The sequence below is a fragment of the Tupaia chinensis genome, unplaced genomic scaffold, assembly GCF_000334495.1.
Source record: "Tupaia chinensis unplaced genomic scaffold, TupChi_1.0 Scaffold000234_1, whole genome shotgun sequence".
Lineage (NCBI taxonomy): Eukaryota > Metazoa > Chordata > Mammalia > Scandentia > Tupaiidae > Tupaia > Tupaia belangeri.
The window spans coordinates 2,922,046-2,943,415 of NW_006159712.1; the positions used below are offsets into that span (position 1 = coordinate 2,922,046).

The 21,370-nt window shown below is 46.1% G+C and overlaps 1 protein-coding gene across 5 annotated transcripts in view; it reads left to right on the plus strand.

Moving 5' to 3' along the window:
* SLIT3 (slit guidance ligand 3) overlaps positions 1-21,370 on the plus strand; it is a 782,476-nt gene that overhangs the window by 587,854 nt on the left and 173,252 nt on the right. For all 5 annotated transcript variants that reach the window (XR_003549377.1, XM_027771828.1, XM_006148363.3 and 2 more), the window contains exon 6: positions 13,251-13,322. Coding sequence is in view for 4 of the 5 variants with exons in the window: in XM_027771828.1 (XP_027627629.1) it covers positions 13,251-13,322 (72 nt within the window). In the remaining variant the exon portion in view is untranslated. The remainder of the gene's footprint in view (positions 1-13,250; positions 13,323-21,370) is intronic.

The following is a 21,370-nucleotide window of genomic DNA, read 5'->3' on the forward strand; positions in this document are numbered from 1 at the left end:
GTTTTTTTTTTTTTTTTTTTTTTTTTTTCACTAAACCACACCATCATAGATAAAAATCTCTAGTGCTGGCAAATGAGAAAAAAAAAAATCACTCTTTCTTTTTTTCTGCCATAGCCGTGACTCTTATTCTCAGTTCTGAAGTCTGAGCAATGTCCTTATTTGCTTTGTCTAGAATTAGGGAGGAATTAGAAAACGTCGGGCTTGATGTGGCCGGCTAAGTAGAAGTAGCCCCTACATTTCTGGACATGGGAGCCTGTTAGAACTGGCCTCCCTTTACACAGGCCTTCACCTCGTGAACTGGCTCACCAGCTGGCACCCAGGTAGGCAGATAGGCGCCGGCTCAGTGAGGTCCCTCTGGCTTCTAGCTTTCTCCCTTTTTTTTCTGGCGTGTGCCTGACATTTTTGGATTGGTAGTGAGACCAATATGACTACTTCAAAGGGTCCTGGGAGGATTTGGAGCCAGCATTAGGGTCAATAACTGTACCCCATCTCTTCCCAGGAGCCTTGCCCATTGGGGCTCCATAGCTTTCCCAGACCTGAGCTGAGGCAGGGAAGCATTTTTGGTCCAAGGCTTCAATTATCTCACTGCCCCGAGGACAACAGACAGGCCTCCTTTCCAGCCTGCTCCGAAAGGAAAGGCAAAGAACCAGTCTGAGCAAAGGCAAAGGGAAGTGAGGAACTCAGATTTTGAAATGCAAATACCATCTCTGGAGTTATCTACAGGGCTGCGGATGGAGAGGAGGAGTGCTGGTGTGGAAAATACGAGCCGTGACTACTCCCACAGCGCGTTACAGGGTTGGGAGCTGAGCAGTGATTTGCTCCCCTTCCATCAAGCTTTGCCTCCTCATTCTCTGCCTAAACCGACATCATTTTTTCCGGAGTATAGGGTGACTTGTAGTGTCCCCAAAGCAGCTAGAAAACTTTAAATTTACTATAAATAATTCCCGAAAGGAGATGGATTGAATTCCCTCATGTTTCTCTCTCCGTTCTCCTTGTTCAAATGCCAAGGTATTTCTTCTCACACGCATACAGGATTGGGTTTGCGATTTCACCGTGCCCAGTGTAAGACCTGCCGTAGGCTTCCCTACCTTTTGCTGTGATGTTATCACGAGGGAATTACCCTCAAAATGTGGTGACCCAGGGACCAGCAGATGACATAATTGTTATGTTGCTAGACGCCCATGTAGTCGACTGCAATTCAAGTCCCACACCCGGGGGCTTAAAACTCATGCCAGGCACATGTGCATGCGTGCCCAAGATCTCGAGAGGAGAATGGAAGAGAAGGGATTGCAGCGTGACCATCACCCCTGAGGGGTGATTTCTCACTTTCTGTCTCTCTGCTTCTGTCTGTTCAGCGAGCACAAGTGCCGTATAGCAAAAATCTCTCAAAAAAAAAAAAAAAAGTGGTGTTCCTATAAAGCCCCTACCTGCCGTGGAAAGGGTAAGCTCCTCTGTCTCCCCTCCTTAGGGGCGATCAGAATACCCACGTGGTGGGTAGTTTCTGGCATCCAACCCACTCAGTGTCGTGCAGCCACAGCCTCTGCTAGTTCTAAAACGTTTCATCAACCCAGAAGGAACCCCCGACTGGTGCAGTCACCCTCCACCCGCCGCCCAGCCTCTGGCATCTGGTAACCTGCTTTCCATGGATTCCCCTGCTCTGGACAGTGCCTATTAATGGAATCATGTAATACGGGAACTTTTATATCTGGCTTCTTTCACTGGCATGATTTTGCAAGGTTCATTCGTGTCATAGTCTGTGTCACTACTTCATTCCTTTTTTATGGCTGGCTGACATTCCATTCTGTGTATATATCACAGTTTGTTTCTGTATTCGTCCACTGATAGACCGTTGGGTGGCTTCTGCCTTCCGGTTATTGTGAGTAGCGCTGCTGTGAACATTTGTGTACGAGTTTGTTTGAACACCTGTTTTCAATTCTTCTGGCTGTATCCTAGGTTGGATTGGCTGAATCGTAAGGTCATTCTGTTTACCTTTCTGGGGATCACCAAGCTGTTTTCCGTAGCCGCTGCTCCATTTCACATTCCCATCAGCAATGCAGGAAGGTTCTAATTTCTCCGCATCTCACCGGCACTTGTGGTTTTCCATGTTTCTGATGACAGCCATCCTAGTGTGTGTAAAGGGCTATGTCATTTGACCCCCAGGGTTCTGTAGCAAGCACCTCCTTCTGTGTACCCAGCACGCGGGGTAGGTCCACTGGTAAGCAAGACTATGCGCTGGCCGGTTCTCCTGTTACTGATCATTCCAGGCATTCGTTATCCCTCCTAAGTAGTAGTACAGATTTTTCAAATAGGAGGAGCTGGTCTTTTCCTCCAGTGTTTCAATGTTGCACATTAGCTCAGCCGTAGTTATCAGCACAGCCCACGTTGCAGAGTTGGGATGCCCCTTTTCTCAGCAGTTAATTACAGGGTCCTTGATGTCCCCCATACACTGAGCTTACAAGACACACCGTAATTGGCTTCTGCTGCCACAAAGATACCTCTGAGTGATGCCTCGCTAATGGCCGCCGACCCCAAGCATCCTACTACACAGTCTAGTTAGTCCTGCCTGGTCATTTGGTGCCCGTGGCTCGGACACCTTTGGAAGACAACCCTGCATCGCTCCTGGGGAAGCCATGCCCAGAAAAGACTGATTAAAATCTGCGCAGTTTACAACGTGACTGGTACAAACGGAGCCATTTGTCTGGATCTGCCATGTCCCTGCTCAAGAAAGCTCGAAGTTGTCCAGCCTGGTCAGAAGGCCACCCCACTGGGTCCCACTAGGTGACCACAATTGCAGAATCTCTCCAGAGTTTGGGCAGTTGCCCATGATCCTCAGTTACTGGAGCTGCTCGCCCCAGTGACCCTAAAAGACAAATGAACTGTGACTCCCAGGGACTCTACCAGAAAGACACAGCAGGTGGGTGAGGGACACCGTTGAGTGTGTGAGGGACACCATTGAGTGTGCTGCTTTTCCTGGTCATCTTCTGGCTAAGAATATTGCAGGCCGGTGAGAGCAACAGTGTCCCAGTGACAAACGCCATGACCAAACTCTGACTTTTCTCACCAGCCTCTGTCCTGCTGCAGTGACTTCCATTAAGCCCAACAGTCATGTTATAATTTCCCAGTCTCTGCACTTTGAAAGGCAGAGAGAGGTGTAATAGCAGGTGGGTGAGCCCCGAGGCTCCTGGGTCAGGAAGGCAGGATCAAACTTGACTCTCGGATATACAAGCCGAGTCCCGTTGATGATGTTTCAGAGCCTCTCTGATCCTAGGCTTCCTCCTGTGTTCGCAGCTACTCCAAGAGCTGTGAGAGAAGAGCTTGAACGGCGGGTCTGCCCAAAGGCCCTGAGAGGATAGTTCAGCCAAAGGGCCATGAGAGTTTAGAGACAGTGGTTCATGGTGCCTGAGTTTAGACCGGAAAACTTCCAGAGGATGTAGCCTGCAAGGAAGGTCTTGGGGGGTTCCCCAGACAGTGGAGCGATCAAGGACAGAAGTGAGGCATGGACTCATGGAAGTACTGGTATATTCAGGTATCACGTAGAAGGGGCTAGAGGCAGCTATGCTGAGGATTTTGGGCTGTTCCCAGAGAAACAGCATCACTTACAGCCACTGTGAGTATGGACAGGCCTGGGTGCAAAGTCCAGTTCATAGATGTAACTCTCAGTGCCTCACGTTCCTCTTCTGTAAAACAGAAATTATCGTAAGGCCTAACCGACATATTACAACATTTAATACGCTCGGCCCAATACATGACACTTAATAAAAGACGAATAAACACTGTGTGCTATTATTGCACTTGTGGTATTGTGGTTGTTACAATTTATAATGTAGTTCCCAACTACTGAGAGTTTGTGTAGTTTAAAAAATGTTAAGATTAGGAAATTGCACACCAAAGATGGTGTAGCATTGGACTGTTTCGGGCTCTCAATACATTATGAGGGAAAGTTCACAGAAAAATAGAATTATAGTACTAGTTTGTTTTGGTGCCAAAACCAAAATTGGAATCCAGACGTAGCTCTTTCATAATACACATTTTTTCACAGACTCTTTGAAAACCCCCTCATTCTTGATCGGTTATTAATTGGAAACAGCCACCAAAAAAAAGGGAGCTGAGGGCCAGCAGGTGGCATAGTGGTTAAGGCACTGGACTCCCACATGGTCAACTGAGGTTTTAGTCCCAGACCCAGTGCCTTGAAATTCATGCTCAGCGCACACGTGTGCATGCCACAAGTCCCTAGAGCAGAATGGAGGAGAAGGGATTGTGGCATGGCCATTCCCCCCTGGGGGGCGATTTTTCACTTTCTATCTCTCTGGCAAGCACATGTGCCCTATAACAAAAATCTCTCAAAAAGGGGGCTGATGTTTGCAGTCACTCTCCTTAATCACTATGGGAGTTGTTGAGTATGTGCCTATACAGGCCTCATTCTTCCAATAAGAGAAATTTGGTATTTTCTTTGCTGTAGGTTTTAATGGCTTCTCATGTTATAATCTCATAGCTGTCACAGAAGTACAAAAAGTATCTGAGTTTTAACTGCTCCCCTCAGTCCAGAAGGAATATATCGAATATCTCAAATAATAGATTCTTTAGTCTGGGCAGAAGTCGATGGGATGGAGGGATGGGCTCAAATCACAGGAATATCTTCTTAAACAATCTCATGAGAAATCACTCTCTGATCTTAACTTCAGAGCTGACAGAGACCTTAGAAATGATGAAAAATGAATTCCTAAATCTAATATTATTTTATTTAAAACAGCTAAAATTAGCAATGCTACAAATACATTTTCAGAGTCTATATATGTGTATGTATATATGTATACATATGTACATGTATATATGTGTGTATTTCGTTACTTGGATACTCAAAATTTCCTTTTGTACTAAATGTTATTATCTCCATTTTACAGATGAGGAAACTGAGACATGGGGACATGGGTGTGAATCGCTAGTTCACAAAGCTATAAATTCAGGAGTCCTGGTTTTTGATCTTACAAAAACTGGGTAACAAATATTGAAAGCCCCCAAGTGGTTAGTTAGCTTGGGCTGGGCATATGAACAAATTCGAGGAAATCTTAGTTAAGTTTGCAGATGAGCAACCCCTGTGATTCTTTTAACGATACACAGTATCCAAGAGAGGCAAGTCGATCTTCCTGCACCGTTAGAAGATCCTCAGGCTGAGTTGATCTGCATCTTCTACCCAGAGTAGTGACGCTTTCCATCCAATAATCAAATGAAAACCCACATTCTGGCGAGGCACCACCTAGAATCTAGGAGGAAATACCTCCTCTCTGGCTTCAGCTTATTGGTCATAGTAACATAGCTAGAGCAGTTCGCCTCTAGAATCCAGTCGGACAATTTCTGAAATCCTATGGGGATTGGGAAGAAACAAAAAGAAAACTTCCCACTAGCTCACTACAGTTTGCATTGGTTGATTCAGAAAAAGAAGTGAAAAACAGGTATGAGTGATAACTTTTCATGGACATTAACAAAAGCACATTTCATCTTCCCCGTGTGTGTGTGTGTGTGTGTGTGTGTGTGTACTTCCTTTTGTACTTCCTCCCTCCTTCGCCTCTGCCTGGACGAACCACAGATGGTTATCACTCAAGAGTGTAACTAGGGAAACCACAAACCTGCCCCAATCGCTATGGAGACAGCCATTTATTTGTCCGGCCTCTGAGTATTCATGACATCAGCAAGGCCAGTGAGTAAAACATGGATACTTCATACAAAGGAATTCGAATTCCCAATGAGGGGGGCTGAGAATGCACAGTAGAGTGTTTTGGCTCCTTTCAGAGCTCCCATCCGCCTTATGGATGTCTCTGCAAAGGCGCAGCCCATTCTACAGACAATGCAGAAAGGGGGCTTGTAGAGCCAGCATAACTGGAAGCCAAATTTGTGAATCACCAGGCATCTTAAGGTTTAGGGACTTGATTTCAGGAATTATGTGCTGAGAATAAATCTGTTTCCAGCTGAATCAGCCAAGGGGCCTAACAGAGTGAATACCATCTCAGTTTGCCAGTGATTGATACATTTACAGGATAGGACACAGGAATTTCACTGCTGAAATAGGGCAGATCCTGGAAAACCTTGAAAACCTGGGTGAACCGGTCATCGTAGGTATAAATGGCGCACACACACACACACACACACACACACGCACACACGCTAGAGAATCCCTGCTTTCGTAAAACCTTTGGTCATAACGTGAGGTTGACTCCAGGAAACAGATGGATTTGAGGCAAGCCTCAAAATGTGAGAGCACAGGGAACCAGCAGTTGGCGTAATGGCTATGTCACTGGACTCCCACGTAGTCGACCGCGGTTCGTGTCCCGGACCCGGTGGCTTAAAACTCACGCCGGGCGCGTGTGCGTGCATGCCCAAGATCCCAAGAGGAGAATGGAGGAGAAGGGATTGCGGCGTGACCATCCCCCCTGGGGGGTGATTTCTCGCTTTCTGTCTCTATGTCTCTCTCTGTCTGTCTGGCGAACGCACGCGCCCTACAGTGAAAATCTCTCCAAAAAAAAAAAAAAAAACTTGAGAGCACATTGTGCCAACAGTAATGAGCAAGCTAATTACTTGCTTATTAAAACATAAAATTATCAATGCCACAAATACATTTGGTCCGTTGGTCTAAAAGTTGCTAGAAAATGGATGGAGCTGTCTTACCATGAAGGTAAGGTGTTGTAGCTGGATTTGTTTTTGTTTGTTTTGTTGAGCTCTTATTTCTCTAGAAATCCCAGAAATTGGTTTCAAATTTGAACTTGCCCAAATTAAATGTGAATTCTGCTTCTTGCCTACAACCATCCTTAATGTTAAATTGGTTTGCAGGGATGTTTCCCCTGCATTTTTCAGCACAAATTCATTTGCCAAATCCCCAACATACAGGAAACTGTGTAAACACACAAGAGGAGTTATTGATATTTCCCAGCGATGTAGAAAACACCCCCTTTATTCTCCAAGGTCTGTTGTGCCTCGTTGTGGCTCTTCCATCATCCGTGCTTACATCACTGCAGAGCATGCGTTCGGGAGCATCCACTGAAGTGAATGCAGTTATTCTCCTGCTGAGAAGCTGCATACTTTGAGCAGTGGTATGATTTTACTAAATAAAAGGTGTTAAACATGTAGCAGAGTACCTACAGTGACACTTATGAAAATAGACTCACGTTCAATTTTCCACTAAGTTCTAAGCAAGCTACTCTGATCAGAGAGCTTAATTAACCTAACACTCTGTCCTTTACGAAGTAGGTTTGGTGAGTTGAAGTCTTTGGAATGCTAACGAACCGTTATCTCAATATCTCTGTAAATAAAACTGGATATACCACATTAAATCTCAGAGGTCAACCATCGCTCTACCTTTTTATAATATATACTTGTATTCACATACTTACAATCAGGAGATAGTACATGTAACTACGTATGTTGGAAAATAGGCATAGAGTTGTCAGTTCTTTCGACAGGGATCTTTGTGAATACTTAAATAATTCATGGGTCAGTAAACATATCTATATGCATGTATTCTTAGGTCTGGTGAACAGGTGTACAAAATGTGCAAAATAATAGATTCACTTCCTTTTGTTCATTTGCAATGTCATTTTAATGTGGAATTACAGTAGCTCCTTAATGATGAGAAGCAGTGACAATTCATTAGCAGATTGTGGCTTATATCAAGTGTTTGATTTGCCTACAAAGTGTGACCAGTACTCAATTATATGAAGTTATATGCATTTCTTTTGAACATAATTTTTCCCTTTTGCCAGTTAAAATAACCTTGAGCTTTATTTTATTCAAAGAGCAGACAAATGCATCTATAATTTGTTCTTCAATAATGATTTTTTTTTTAATGTTTAACTGTCATAAAAACAGCCTTCAGAAGTGCTACTAGATTTCTTATTTTTCTGTTGAAAGGACAATTGGATACTGGGGAGATAAGAAATAGCATGTTAAGGCTACCCATGTTTTGTCTTCTGCCTTGTTTTGTTAGAGCAGGGATTCCCCAAGTCTTTTTCTGTATATGATTCCAACATTCTTTTTCAATCTAAAAAAACAATTGTACCTCAAACATATGTGTGTATGAACATACATATTCCATTCAAAACAAATCTGAATGAGTTTAGATTTTAGAATTCTCTTCAACTTTTTCAGAGAATTGAGCTATAAAAACCATTCATCGTAACCCTCTTTCAAATATATTCTTTGGGTATCTCATACTTCTGTCTACATCCTGGGTACCTAATACAGTGTGAGCATGGAATAATATTCTGAGGCTTGTACAGGTTAATTAACTGTTGGAGTCCCTGACCACACACTTACTTGCTCTGGATTGCCAAGGTTTCCCTTGTGTGTTTTGCACGAAAGTTGCTCCACAGATTTTGCACACTGTAGATTTGGTTCAGAAGTTAGCAGACTGTCTGCCTTCCAAGCCCGCTGAGCCTTAGCTGCATCTCCCCCTCTAGCAGGAGAGGTACTAGCTGCAGTCCTGGAGCAAAATGCTGCTGCTAGATTTGGGGCCCCCAGGACGCCAGTGTCCTCAGGCTAAGTTTAACCATCCCTCTGGCGAGACACTGGGGTCTCCTGAACATCTGGATAAGATGTGAACAGCTGGATGGACATTCCTTAGTGCATATACCTTGCATGTAGATAACTACTTGAGATTTCTACTCTTCTTCCAGATACCCAAAGGCGGTTCCTGAAGGTTTTTATTTTCAAGGTATTCCTCATAAGGATTCATTGCAGCATTGAAATCCTAAAATTTTATTTTAGTTTTTTTAATTATTATTATTATTATTGGTTACTGATGCTAGGAGATAAGATTACTCTTAATATTGTCATCAGGATATTTTTTAACTCTTTTTAAAGTATTTAGATATACTTCTTCAATTTTTGAAGCACAAAAATATTTATCATCAAGCTTTGATCATAAAATTTGAAATCATAATTGAAAGAGATGAACTGTGATAATAATATATCATGCTTATGAATGGGAATTCCTACAAACGTGCTATCTCCATCTCCCTGCCTGCTGTTAGTGGGGATTATTTTAAGTCCTTTCTCACGCTGGCTTTCTTTTCTGACTTGTTTATATTCTCAGAGTATAAAAATACAGTAGTCAGAAAGCTCCTCTCAGGGAGCCTGCATTTAGTTCTCGTCGAAGGATTTCTTTTTAAATGGACTCTGGTATCATTTTAGCACTCATACTGTTTGTCGAAATCCGAGCTTCCTGGGGAAATTAGAGCAGTTAATTTAATATCGTGAAATGTTTTAGGGCTTCTCGGCTTATTCAGAGGCAGAAGAGTGTAAGTTAGATGGAGTAGTCTGTATAATGTGGAGGACAGTAGACATTGCCTCCAAAAATAGCCTGTCTGCCCTGGACCCACGACCTTCCTGCTCCTCCTCCGCACCCGGCCCCACAGAGATCTCACTCTACCCCAAGTCTCCTTCCCAAGCGCCACCTAGTAGAGGCCTTTGGCTCTGGAAGATGAGGAAGCACGGAAGGCGCTTAGCCCTGTGTGGGCACAGAGGGAATGCTCAGTGCTTATTCATGGCTGAGGCCGACAGGGCCTCAGGCAGGGCTTAGAGCTCCATTCCGCTTGGCCTAGGCCATTCTTCCAGTGGAAGGACGCATTCTGCAACCCTCAGTGACGGACGAAGCACCTGGCACCGGGCTGGGCACTGGGGTTAGTTATGTTGTGAAGTTAGAACAAAGAATTCAGGAGCAGCGGGAAATGCGCTTCGTATTGCCAAGGAAAACGTGAACGTGAGCTGTCAGGACCCTCAGACTGCTGAGCTCTTCTTGCTTCCCGTTTCCAAAACTTTGCACTTGCGTCCTGAGCAACGGTGAACTTGGTGCAAGGCAGGAGAGGAGCTTTTTGGACTTGTTTTCAAGAGGGCCTTTAAATGCATCCTCTCCAAGGTACGATACAGACCTTTGAGCTGAGAGTTCAGAATATAAGTAGGGGGGCTCTGGTCACATCAACCCCCAGGAGTAAACTACTAAGTCAGACACTGTGGCCTCAGCTCTAGCAGGTTCTCTAACAGCACTCCACTTCCACGCCCTCAAGGAAATGCTGGGCTGGTGTTCATTTCTTCTCCCCATCGTGAGCTTTAGGATAACTTTGTGTCTCTGAGATATAATTTCCCAAAGAAAAGGAAGCCTGTCTGAGCCAAGCGCATGTTTAGTTTGTCTTAGGAATCTAGTGTATTTGCATGAAATATCGGGAATGATTGTGGACAATTAAGTGGGCTTTTAACAAGGATTTTGACAGTTCCATGAAGGGTAAGTATTATAGCTGGAAAGTGGGGTAACTGCTGTGCTTTTCACTTGTCTAACAGGACCCGGGGACACTGCTCTTCTGTAGAATCAGTGAACCCCGAGAATGGCTCTGGACGGTCAAGGTCAGGGTACAGTCCCTCTTGGGTTTATCTGCGGTTAGAATGAAAGGAGGCAATCACAGTGATGGTAAATGTTTTCTAGAAAAGCACACTTAAACATAAACATTTCATGTTTTTAAATCATCTATAAAATACACCCACAGAGATGCTTATATTAAAACTCAGTTCTCTCCGTTCCAAATAAACAACTACTTGTCAGCGTGTGCCACCCGCTGAAAGCATTTACGCATCACATAATCAGTAACGTACTACACATCTCTGCTTTCTGCCCCAAAATGACCAGAGTCCCCTCTGAGTTCTTTTTGTCCCCACCACTTCAGTATCCTGAGTTGCAGGACTCCAGTGGGACATCGAATAGCCAATTTGTTTTTAAAAAAAAAAAAATAAAGTCTTTTGCCTGGAATTAATCACTACACTTTGTGTGCATGTAATGAAAAATCACACTATACCCCATGAATACTGGGTTGTCAGAAAAGTCATGATGCATTTTTTTCTATGCAAAAGCCTGATATATATGATCGTTTAGTGTCCATGAACAATTACGAATTTTTAAAAAATCCTTGCCCTTTCTCTCTCCTCTTTTAAAATCTCTTCCTATTTCACTTTGTCTTTTCTTTTTATGACTTTCTCATCTGAAAGTCCCGAAGAGTCCACATTTTTTTATTTTGTAAAATTCTATACATTTACAGTCTTCTATTTGGTTTCTGGTGTCCTCAAAAACCAAAGCAAAAGAAAATGCCTCACAACTCCAGTAAATAAATAATATACCAATAGCAAAAAATAAAAAATAAAAAATAAAATCTCTGAAATGTCCGCACGAGAGTAGATACGCCACAAACTGCTGTTTTTACACACCCTGGACTTCCCAATTTGATGATTTAGATACTTTTCCTCTTAGGAGGAGGGTGCCATTTTTGCCGAATTCAGCATATTTATTGAACAATTTCTTGGAGCCAAAAGCCAACTCCACTGCATTTCTGCTTGGTAAGATTTGGTGGCCTTGGCGTGGAATGGGGTTGTTGATTCATCGGCCTTTAAGCTGATGATAAATCTGGAGGCTGGACAGCAGGACTAGACTGCTTTAATAGAACTTCTGCAGGGAATCAGCAGCCCTCTCACTATGAGAATTCTTGAAAAAGACACTCAGCAAACTTGCGTTAAGAGAGGCTCCGGAGGAACCCGCGGTCGAGAGGACCCAGTAGATTCCATGTGAGCGGGCATTGGTGAGATCCCAGCGCCACATCCAGAACTCAGCAGCCCAAAGTGTGTTTCTGCTTCTTGACGTACCCATTTCCTGTTGGGTTTTTGTTTGGTTATCTGTCTGGTTTTTACTTTAAATGTCTAAATCTCGTATGGCGAGTGCCTGCTGGGGAGGCGTGATGGCCGATGTTGCCACGGAGCCTGACCACCAGGACAGACGACATCACTAATTGCGCGTGTTTTATCTGTACGCATTCACACGGTCCCGAGTCTGTGTACTTTCCCAATGGTAATGCTATTTTCATTTTAATTCTGCCCTTCCTTGGCAGAAAATGAAGCCCTCCATGAGGGTTACTAAACGTAGCTCTACACATTTTCAGTGGAGAGTTATCTTGGGGTAGACTGGTGTGAGTCATAAATGAAAATTCCAGCCATAGGACATTCCTCCGCCTGCGAGGGGCTCATTTCATCGGAAACTCAAAAATAGAGTCTACATGGGTTTTTTTCCAGCACACCCTTACTTCTTTCAACCAGCCCCTAGACAGTGGCATGCACTACAAAGTGCAGCGACAGTCTGATGCAAACCTGGTAAAGCATCGTTTTACTTCTTGTTTTAGATGTCAGACGGGTTATATACAGTATATGGTATTTAAGTTGGGGTGCGCCTGTGGCAAATGCCCTAACTTCACATCAGATACATTGTGATTTGGAAAAAACAGTATCTGTTTGTTACCCCTCACCTAAAATTCCTCAGACCCCAACCGGAATGTATGAGTCCAGGCATCTTTATAAAAGATATTATTTTCATGCTCATAGGATGGAAAGGAAAAATAAAAAGGGAGTGCTGAAATAGGTGCATTTAATCCTGCCCAATTTCAGCTTAAGTGGTACATCTTTAAGGCAATAGCGCTGTCCCTTTCTCCCCCCACCATGAATGCTTCCATCAATGGCTTTCCTTAATGTTGCTGGTGGAGGGTGCAGTTTAAGGGAGTCTGCGTTGAGTCAGAAAATGCTTCAATAGAATGACCTACCAGATGGGCCCCACAGCGATGCACAGAGGCATCAAACCACCACAGACATTTGGTGCTTAGAATAATAAAAAGACTATAAAATTAGATTAGTTGAGTCTAATTTGGAATTGGTATATTCCCCATGCACCCTCGCCGCTCTTGGGCAGATAAAGCCTTGAGATTTAGCACTGTGTCAGAGCAGAAGACTGCAACTTCCAGTAAAGGGAGACAGGGAGAGGGAGCGAGGAAGAAAGCATTCTGGGAGGTCGCGGAGGGCAGAGCAGTGACCTCCAATGATTTACAGGCCTTTAGCTTAATGAAATTGTTTCAGTGACATGACGGTAAGAGCTCGTAATGGATTGGATGCCCTAATGTAATGAAATTACTCCCTTCTGCCTAAAAAAAAAAAAAAAAAAATGCGCAATTAATATTTACTGAGACCTGACAGCCTTTGGTGCGCTCGTCTGTGTAGTTCTCTCAGACAGTCAGAGAGGAGAGACGGAGCAGCGTGGCAGACAGGCTGGCTCTGCACGAGCTCCTGGCGGGGACGAGCAGAGCCTGCGAGGGGGTGGAGGGACAGGCGCTCGGGTGGCCAGGGCCGCCCGGCCCCTCGGCTCTGCCCGCTCAGCCCTCACGCTGCCCCTTGCTTTTCCACAGGCAACTGGACAACAACCACATCAGCTGCATTGAAGACGGAGCCTTCCGAGCGCTGCGCGATCTGGAGATCCTGTGAGTTGATTTTGCGATCGCTGCCGTGTGTGCGTGCGTGTGCCCGTGTGGGGAGAAGAGGGGGGAGCGTGTGCAGGGGGGTCCGCGTGGATGCATTTCTGTGTCTTCTGCTGCAGTGCTATTAAAATTGGGAACTGGGAGATCCCTCCGGCTCACCTTGGCCGAAGTGTTTGCAGGCAGCAAAGTGTGATTTCTCACCTCCCACAAACTGGGGTTCCTGCTAATTAAGTCTCAGTTAAGTTCTTTCTCCCCCCCACCCCCGATGCTCCCGCAGTATTTGTTGTGGGTGAGACAGATGGGCTGGAGCAGCCCCCCAGTGCCTACCAAAGCACGCGGGGTAAGTCTGCTTGAGTGTGGGCATAGCAGGAGACAGGTTACAGGGCCCGGCCAATGGGAGAGGGGCTAGCACCAGGGGGTCAGTTAGAATCACCCAGAACCAGAACGGGCCCTTGGCACAGGACAGAGGGGAAGCCAGACAGCCTGGGAAAGCCCAGTCATGGCCATTGCTCCTGGAATCTCATCTCAGGTTTCAGTTGAAACTTTGAGCAGTAACCTTAAAGCGGCAGGAGGAAAAGATGAGAGAAGGCGGCTCCTTCCCCCAAATCCCACCCTGTACACCTTGTCTAGAAAAAAAACGTGTAGCCACGTGCTGGGTTTTCAAATGGGTCTGACTCGGGAAACCTGATTCCTGAGGGAAAAGTCAGCAGGCAGTCATCTTGGGGCCATTCAAACTAAAGTTGAATTGTGTAAGAAACCGTTTTGATTGTTTTGGCCAAACGCTGCACTTCTCGCTGTCCCTGCTCTGGGGAAGCCTGAAGAGAAAGACGACTGGGCACAGTGAGACCTATGTCAGGAGATGTGTGGTTTCGCCTGCTTCTGCCACTAATTAGCCGTGTGACCTTGGGCAAGTCTCTCTTGTTCTCAGAACCTCCGTTTTCTCGTTTGTAAAAATGAAAGTGTTGGTTGCTCTTTTTGGAACTGACTTCTCCTTTCCAAATTCTGTAATTGCTTGTTCTAAAAAGAATTCCGATGGTGAAATTCTAGCCAGTGGATGTTAAGAGAGTAGGATATGTTGAGCATTCCCCTAAAAATAAAAAATTACACAGTCACAGGTTACCTACCTTGGGTGCCAGGAGAATGGAGGAATGCCAGTGAATGAAGGAAAATGTCAGAATGTCCCTGGGTGCCTGAAGGAGGAAAAGGTCCCCCCACCCCCGCCCTCTTTTCACCTGGCCCTGCAGACACTAGCAGCCGGCCAGAGAGCCTCTCCACGTCGTTGGAGAGGAAGGTGATTCCGAGAGGGATCGCGGGAAGTGTAAAGGGATCCGGTGCACACTGCTTGAAATCGGCTGAAAGCTGAGAGTTCCCGGTACGAAAGGCAGGCCCCACCGCCAGGGAGATCAGTTGTCGTTCCTGAGATAGATGGTCTCTCATCACCCAAACTCCCAGCCCCGAGCTGGCAAACAGATGCGTGTCTGCAGGGGCGAGGGGGCAGCCCGCACTGAGTCATGGAGGCCCTCTCCTCTCAGGAGACGGGGGCCGAGAAGGGCAAGCACGACTTCCCTGCCTGCGAAAAAGCGCGTGCGGAAAGGGCTGCGAGGCATACCACCTCTTTCCTCCCTTGACAGAGAAAATGAGAAAGATGCGAAAATTCCTTGGGAAGAGACCAGGAAATGGAAGTCACCAGCTGCCCCGAAGCAGCTGTGACAACCTGACAGCCGCATGTCAGTTCTGTGTGGAGGGCGGTGCCGCCTCACCTCACCAGGAAGGAAGGAAAGGGCCGGGAGGAGGGGGCTTCCCACTCAGACACCCCTGGCTGTGGGATCCCGAGGTGGCGGGACCTGGGTCGAGGTTCTTGACCTCCCGAGCCTGTCTCCACCTTAACATAAGATGACACGTGAGCTACATGGGTGGGGCTCTCAGGCACGCTGGCTGTCACTTCCCCACTTCCCCCTATGCCCTCACCCCGTAAAGCCCCTGCCCAGGACACAACTGGACACCTCCTCTGTTCAGATGTTTGCTGTATGTATATGCATATTTAAAAAATGGCATTCAGGTACACCAGGTGTCTAAAAGTTGAAACTCGAAAACCAGTAACAGGAAAAAAAAAAAAAAAGTTCTCATTTCTCATCATTGCAAAGAACCCACAGGATCTGATTAGTTTATCTTCTGATTCCAAACAAAGCCCGGTCAATAGCTTTGTTTTAAAGACGTTCTCATCTTGGCTTCACGTGGCTAAGTACTTAAAATTAATCATAATCAGTTATTCCATGGGTTTTTAATTTCAAGCTGAGACGCACAGCTCTGGAACCATCCATCTTAATGGTGAGCCATTCTGAAATTGGCTGGGGCTGACATCTCCATTTAAAGAACCTCCCCTCCCACCCCCAGCCCTTCCAAGTCCCATCCGCACACTGACATTGTATAATGCCTCTCTGTAATCACAATTTAGGCGCCATAAAGAATCTTGGCAACGAAATAATAAATAGGGTCTAAGCAAGAGGATCATGTTTTAACTTAATAAATTATTTTGGAAGGAGGAAGAGAGAATATTCAAAACACCCTAATCCCAGAAAGGTCATTTTTAAGTATCTAAGGCCTAAAAGTCTACAAATTAAGATGACAAAATACAGTAATTGTGTTGTCTCTGACATTAGGCAGTGTAAAGTAGCAAGTGAGGAAAGACATGATTACCTCATGGAAAGCTCTCAAAACTGACTTAAGGAAAGTTTGTGGACCTCAGCTATTAGTGTTATTCCGTCCTTCCGGTGGGTGGAAACACCACACAACTTCTCTCCCTCAAGGCTCAGGTTGGCTTCACTGGGTACACTGAGCGAGGACTTAGGAGGCGAATCTAGGAGGAGCTGGTGCGAGGTAGGGAAAACAGAAATGTGCCCACCTCAGCCTCACTTGGGGAGCAGGAGCAGTGGGGCAGGTTCAGCACAGAATGTGCCAGGCAAGGGACGGAGCCACTCCCTCCCCTCCTCCAGTGAGTCAGGAAAAGGAGTAAGAAAAGAGGCGTAGTAGGGATGGCACTTCTCAACTCCCTTGCCATTAAAGGGGAGGAAAAACCAGGAGATGCGGATGGCCACCATCCGTCATCCCAGCGGGGTAGCCAGTGCTCTTTACATGTGCTGTCTCCTTGCGTCCTCACAACCCTGCTCTATATCCACCCTCCTTCCACGGAGGAATATTCCATCTTAGAAGCCAAGAAACCGCTTAACTGATAAGCAGTGCAGAGCCTGTGTGATTAGCCATTCTACCACGCTGCCTTTCTGATCCGCGTTGCCAAGGCCGTCGGGGTGTTTGGCTTCCCTGGACCATGGCCAGCATGTGCTGCAGGCTGGTGAGAACTGGCCTCCACAAACCGAGCTGGGCAACCTCTCAACGGCTCCCAGGCCTGTTGAGGAGAACTTCAGAGCCTCTCACAAGCTTGTGGAATTGGTTTTGTCACTCCCTTTACACAGTTAACACAACCCAGAAAGTTGAAGATAAATCAAACTTACAGGAGAAGGAAATGACCCTGCTTTTTACTGACTCACACTGGGAGTCCCAGAGATGGTTTCTCCTCATTTCCAACCATTGCCGATTGACGTTGGCACTCAACAGTGCAGTGGCTCTGCTCTCCAGACCCACAAAGATGCAGCCTCACCTTTGTGGCATTTAAGGGTTTTTCTCTGAGCGACCCAACCTTTTGTGAGTCAGACCCCCTTCTCTCACCAAAACCGTCACCCCTTCATTTCCACCTCTTCTGTACCTTTGGCCGATTCACACCCTAGGGCTTCTCCATGTAAGTCCCACTTACACTTCAGTCGAATATGGCAAGACTGTATTCCAGCCTGTGGGCTTAGGAGTCATTGTGGCAGAACTCTGAGCCGTGGGTCTCCAGCCCCTGCCAGCTAGGCTGAGGACGGCCAGGCATTTTACCTCAAATGTCATCACAGGTCAGAAAAAGTGCTTAATGCTCGAGACCAGCAGTTAGCGTAATGGCTATGTCGCTGGACTCCCATGTAGTCGACCACGGTTTGCGTTCCATACCCAATGGCTTAAAACTCACGCTGGGCACATGTGCGTGCGTGCCCAAGATCCCGGGAGGAGAACGAAAGAGAAGGGATTGTGACGTGGCCATCCCCCCTGCGGGGTGATTTCTCACTTTCTATCTCTCTGTCTCTCTCTGTCTGTCTGGCGAGCGCACGCGCCCTATGGCAAAAACCTCTCCAAAAAAAAAAAAAAGAAAGAAACGTGCTTAATGCTAACAAAATGAGAACAGTAAAAACAAAACTAAGACTATGAGCAAATGAAGCAAAAATGAAAAAAAGCTAATAAATAAGATAAATAATTGTTTTCAAAAGTAGTAGTGAGAGAAAAGTCAAATCTATTTTCAGGCCTAATCACAGTGGTCGTGCTGTGCACGCCGCTGAGACACTGTGCCCCACAGGCTGGGACTACACAGGAGACCCAGGATCCACTCCCAGTCCAACTGGAAGTCTGGTGCAATGGTATGTTCCTGTAATCCCAGCAATTACGGGAGGGGAGGCCGAGGCAGGACCACTGTACACCCAAGGCTGGCCTGGGCAATGTGGTGAGACCCGATCTGAAAGAACCAGGTGTGTGGCCTAGCTGGGACGCTCAGGCAGGATGAGCACAGCATGCTGAGACTGTGTCTTAAAAGTACAAATACAGGGCCAGGAAGTAGCATGGAGGTTAAGGTGGCTGGGTCCTACCTGGCCAGACCTAGCGCTTGAAAATCATTTCAGGTACTTAGATTAGTATGCCCAAAATCATCCTGAGAGGAGAGTGAAGGAGAAGGGATTATAATGTGGTCATCCACCCTGATGGGTACTTTCTTACTTTCCCCACCCCTTCTCTGTCTCTCTCCAGGGAGCACACATGCTTTATAGCCAAAAAAAAAAAAAAAAAAAAAAAAAAAAAAAAAATTATATATATATGCACACATCTATTTTTAGACATTGTCTCTTAGCTAAATGTAGCAAGTCAGAAGTTCAGTAGATACACTGTCAAAGATGTCAGGAACACATCCCAAAAGGCTCTCATCTCCCAGCCAGTGGCCTGCCCTTGATAAATCACTGGTAGCAGCTAAATAGCATGCAGATCCAACATGCCCAGAGATAACTGGTGTGTGCTGTTTTGCAGGTCTTACTCTTATTTATGTCATGCCAGTTTTAGAAATTCAGCCACATTGTTACAGGCTGGTGCTGGAAGAGCTTTAGGTGTTTCCAGGACGACCTTACCAGAACAGGGCCAGTGACCTGAACGTTCTGTCCCTGAGCACTCGCTAGGCTCACCCTAGTCCCTCCCTGGCTAGCAGCCTTGCCTAAGCTCAGCAGCAAGTTGGCAGTACTACAGGGACTGGAACTGGGACTCCAGAGGCCGGAGTCCATGTTGCCCACACTGGGCACTTCAGGTAGGTAGGCTGTGTAGAAGGAACCCCAGGTAAGATCGGGGATCTTGAGGAGGTTAGGAGAGGGTGAGTGCTTGTCCATGCCTGAATCAGGGGATGGTTCAGCTTTCAGCTCTCTTTATCTGAGAGTTTGTCAACTCACCCACAGACCACATGGCATACACTGGTAAGAAATTTGGTTTAGCCCCACAGAGGTGATTTATATGTGTGTGTGTGTGTGTGTGTGTGTGTGTGTGTGTGTATGTGTATATGTATGTGTGTGTATATATATATATATGTAATTATTCATACAATAAATCACTATACATCATTTAGATTGTGAAGAGACTTTACCCAGTATGAAATACACCTCAGTCCAGCCCAGTTGAGACCACCATACACGTCCTCATCAACAGATAATAAACCTTATCTGTGTCCCACAAAATACTGAAAATAAAACAAAATCAAACAGCCAGTGATGTGGTGATTAAGGCAGATGGATCCCAAATGCCTACATGTGTGATTCAAGTCCCAGTACTTGAAAAATGTAACAGGTGCATGTGCATGCATGCCCAAAATCCCAAAAGGAAAGTGGAAAAGAAGGGATTGTGGCATGACCATGCCCACAGAGAGTGATTTCTTGGTTTCTATCTCTGTTTCTCTCTGTCTGTTTCTGTCCCCTGCGAGCGAACATACTCTGTGGCAAATTTTTTTTAAAAAAAGATAAAATTAGCATTTCACATGTAAGAATTAGGATATTTTACGTAGAAATGCAGCTTCTCTTAGCAAACCAGAAGCACTGACCCCTCAGGCTCATGGTTCCACATGGCAGCCAGCTGGAGCTGAGCAGCACCAAGCCGCGATGGGTGTGTCCGACCCCCTTCGTGTCAGTTCCCGGCAGCCCGGCAGCCCTGTTTTTGTTCAGGAGAGAAGCAAGGACACACGTGTTTGCAGCCTAGTGCCTGGGGGCAGGGCCTACCCGAAATGTTGAATGGGCATGCATGGCCAGAGAAACGGCACTCAGAGTCCAGACTCTCCAAACTAGGCAAGGGCACCCCAGAGGCAGTGAGGAATATTTTGTGACTCATCTTCCAGGAAGTTCTTTTCAATGAGTTACACTAGTCTCCAAATTCACTTTGCTTTTAATGTAGTTGCAATTGGATTTATGCAAATGAAGATGATAGACAGAAATGAACCCAATTTCAAATTTTTGTCCCAGGACTCTCCCCTCTCCCCCGTTTCTTGCCCCTCAGACCTCTGCATCAGCCAGTGTCCTGCACTTCCTCCCAGCCCATGTTTAGAGAGGAGAGACGGGAGGGTAAAAGCAGTGGCAGGACTAAGCAGACTTTGAGGGTGGTTGTAATTGGGTCACATCCGGGCAGGTATGACATGGTCTGACACTGACCCCCAGAGGTAGACACAGAAGCATGAATGGAGAAGACAGTCTTGTTCTGGCGAAGGAGGAGTAGACAGAAACTGACAGCAGCCCAATGCCCAGGTCAGGGTTGCTCACTCCCCCTCTCCTGGCATGGGGTTTGTATCCTGGCTGGGCACTGGGTGTTAGCACATTCAAGGACATTGCTGGTATGGCTCAGAAAACACAGTTTAATGCAGGTGGTGACCTGCTCTCCACTTCAGCTGAGCTCCCTTTGGTTGTGGAATAGGATGCTCTGATAGCAAAGAACAATGATGTCATGATTTGTTGTCTAAGACCACGGCTTAACAATTAGAGTATGGCCGTTACGAGTACTACTATTCCTATAGCCTCTGTGTCTAAGCATCTACTACATTTGAGCATCTTCCTCCATTGTTTTTAAGCCAGAGGGTGCATGCATATGCATGAGAGAGAGAGAATCTCCCAGTGGGACCTGGTCACACTGCAGTCCTTTTTCCTCCCGTTGTCCATCTGGCAGGATCCAGAGTGTGCATGTGTGTGCCTGACCTGATGTTTAAGCCTTTGGGGCTGGGACACAAACCCTGGTCAGCCATGTGGGATCTGGCTGCGTCTGCCTGGTGCCCCCACTCTGTGCTCATACCTCCATTTTTAAATTCAACACTGCAATAAGGCATTAGAGTGCAGCATCCCATGTAAATCTGCACCACCACTTGGAGGTGGATTCTGTGAATTTCGTTTTCCCAGTGAGGAAGCTGAGGTTAGAGAAGTAGAGTAGCTTGCCCAGAATGACACTGACAAGGACAAAGGACTTTTCCTCCAGTGCTCAAAGCTCATTCTCCCTGATATCTGATCCCCTACAAGTAACTGCTCTGCTACAAAAAACGAAATTAAAAAATTCAGGCCCAGCCACGGTGGCATGCCATTAACACTCTGGCCTCCACAGGCTGGGGCCACACGTGAGGCCTGGGTTTGATTCCCAGTCCAACATGAAGGCCAAGTGCAGTGCCATAGGACTGCAGTCCCAGCGACCTGGGGAGACTGAGGGAGGAGGATCGTGAGTGCAGGCTGGCTGTGGCAATGTGGTGAAAGCCTGTCTGAAAAAGAGCTGGGCCTGGCAGCAGGAGGGCGATGCAAGAAGATTGCAACACAGAGATGCAGTCTTAAACATGGCCCCTGCATGCACACATACATACACCCACACGCAATCAGAACACATATACTATAAAGTGAATTACTGATGTATGCATTCGT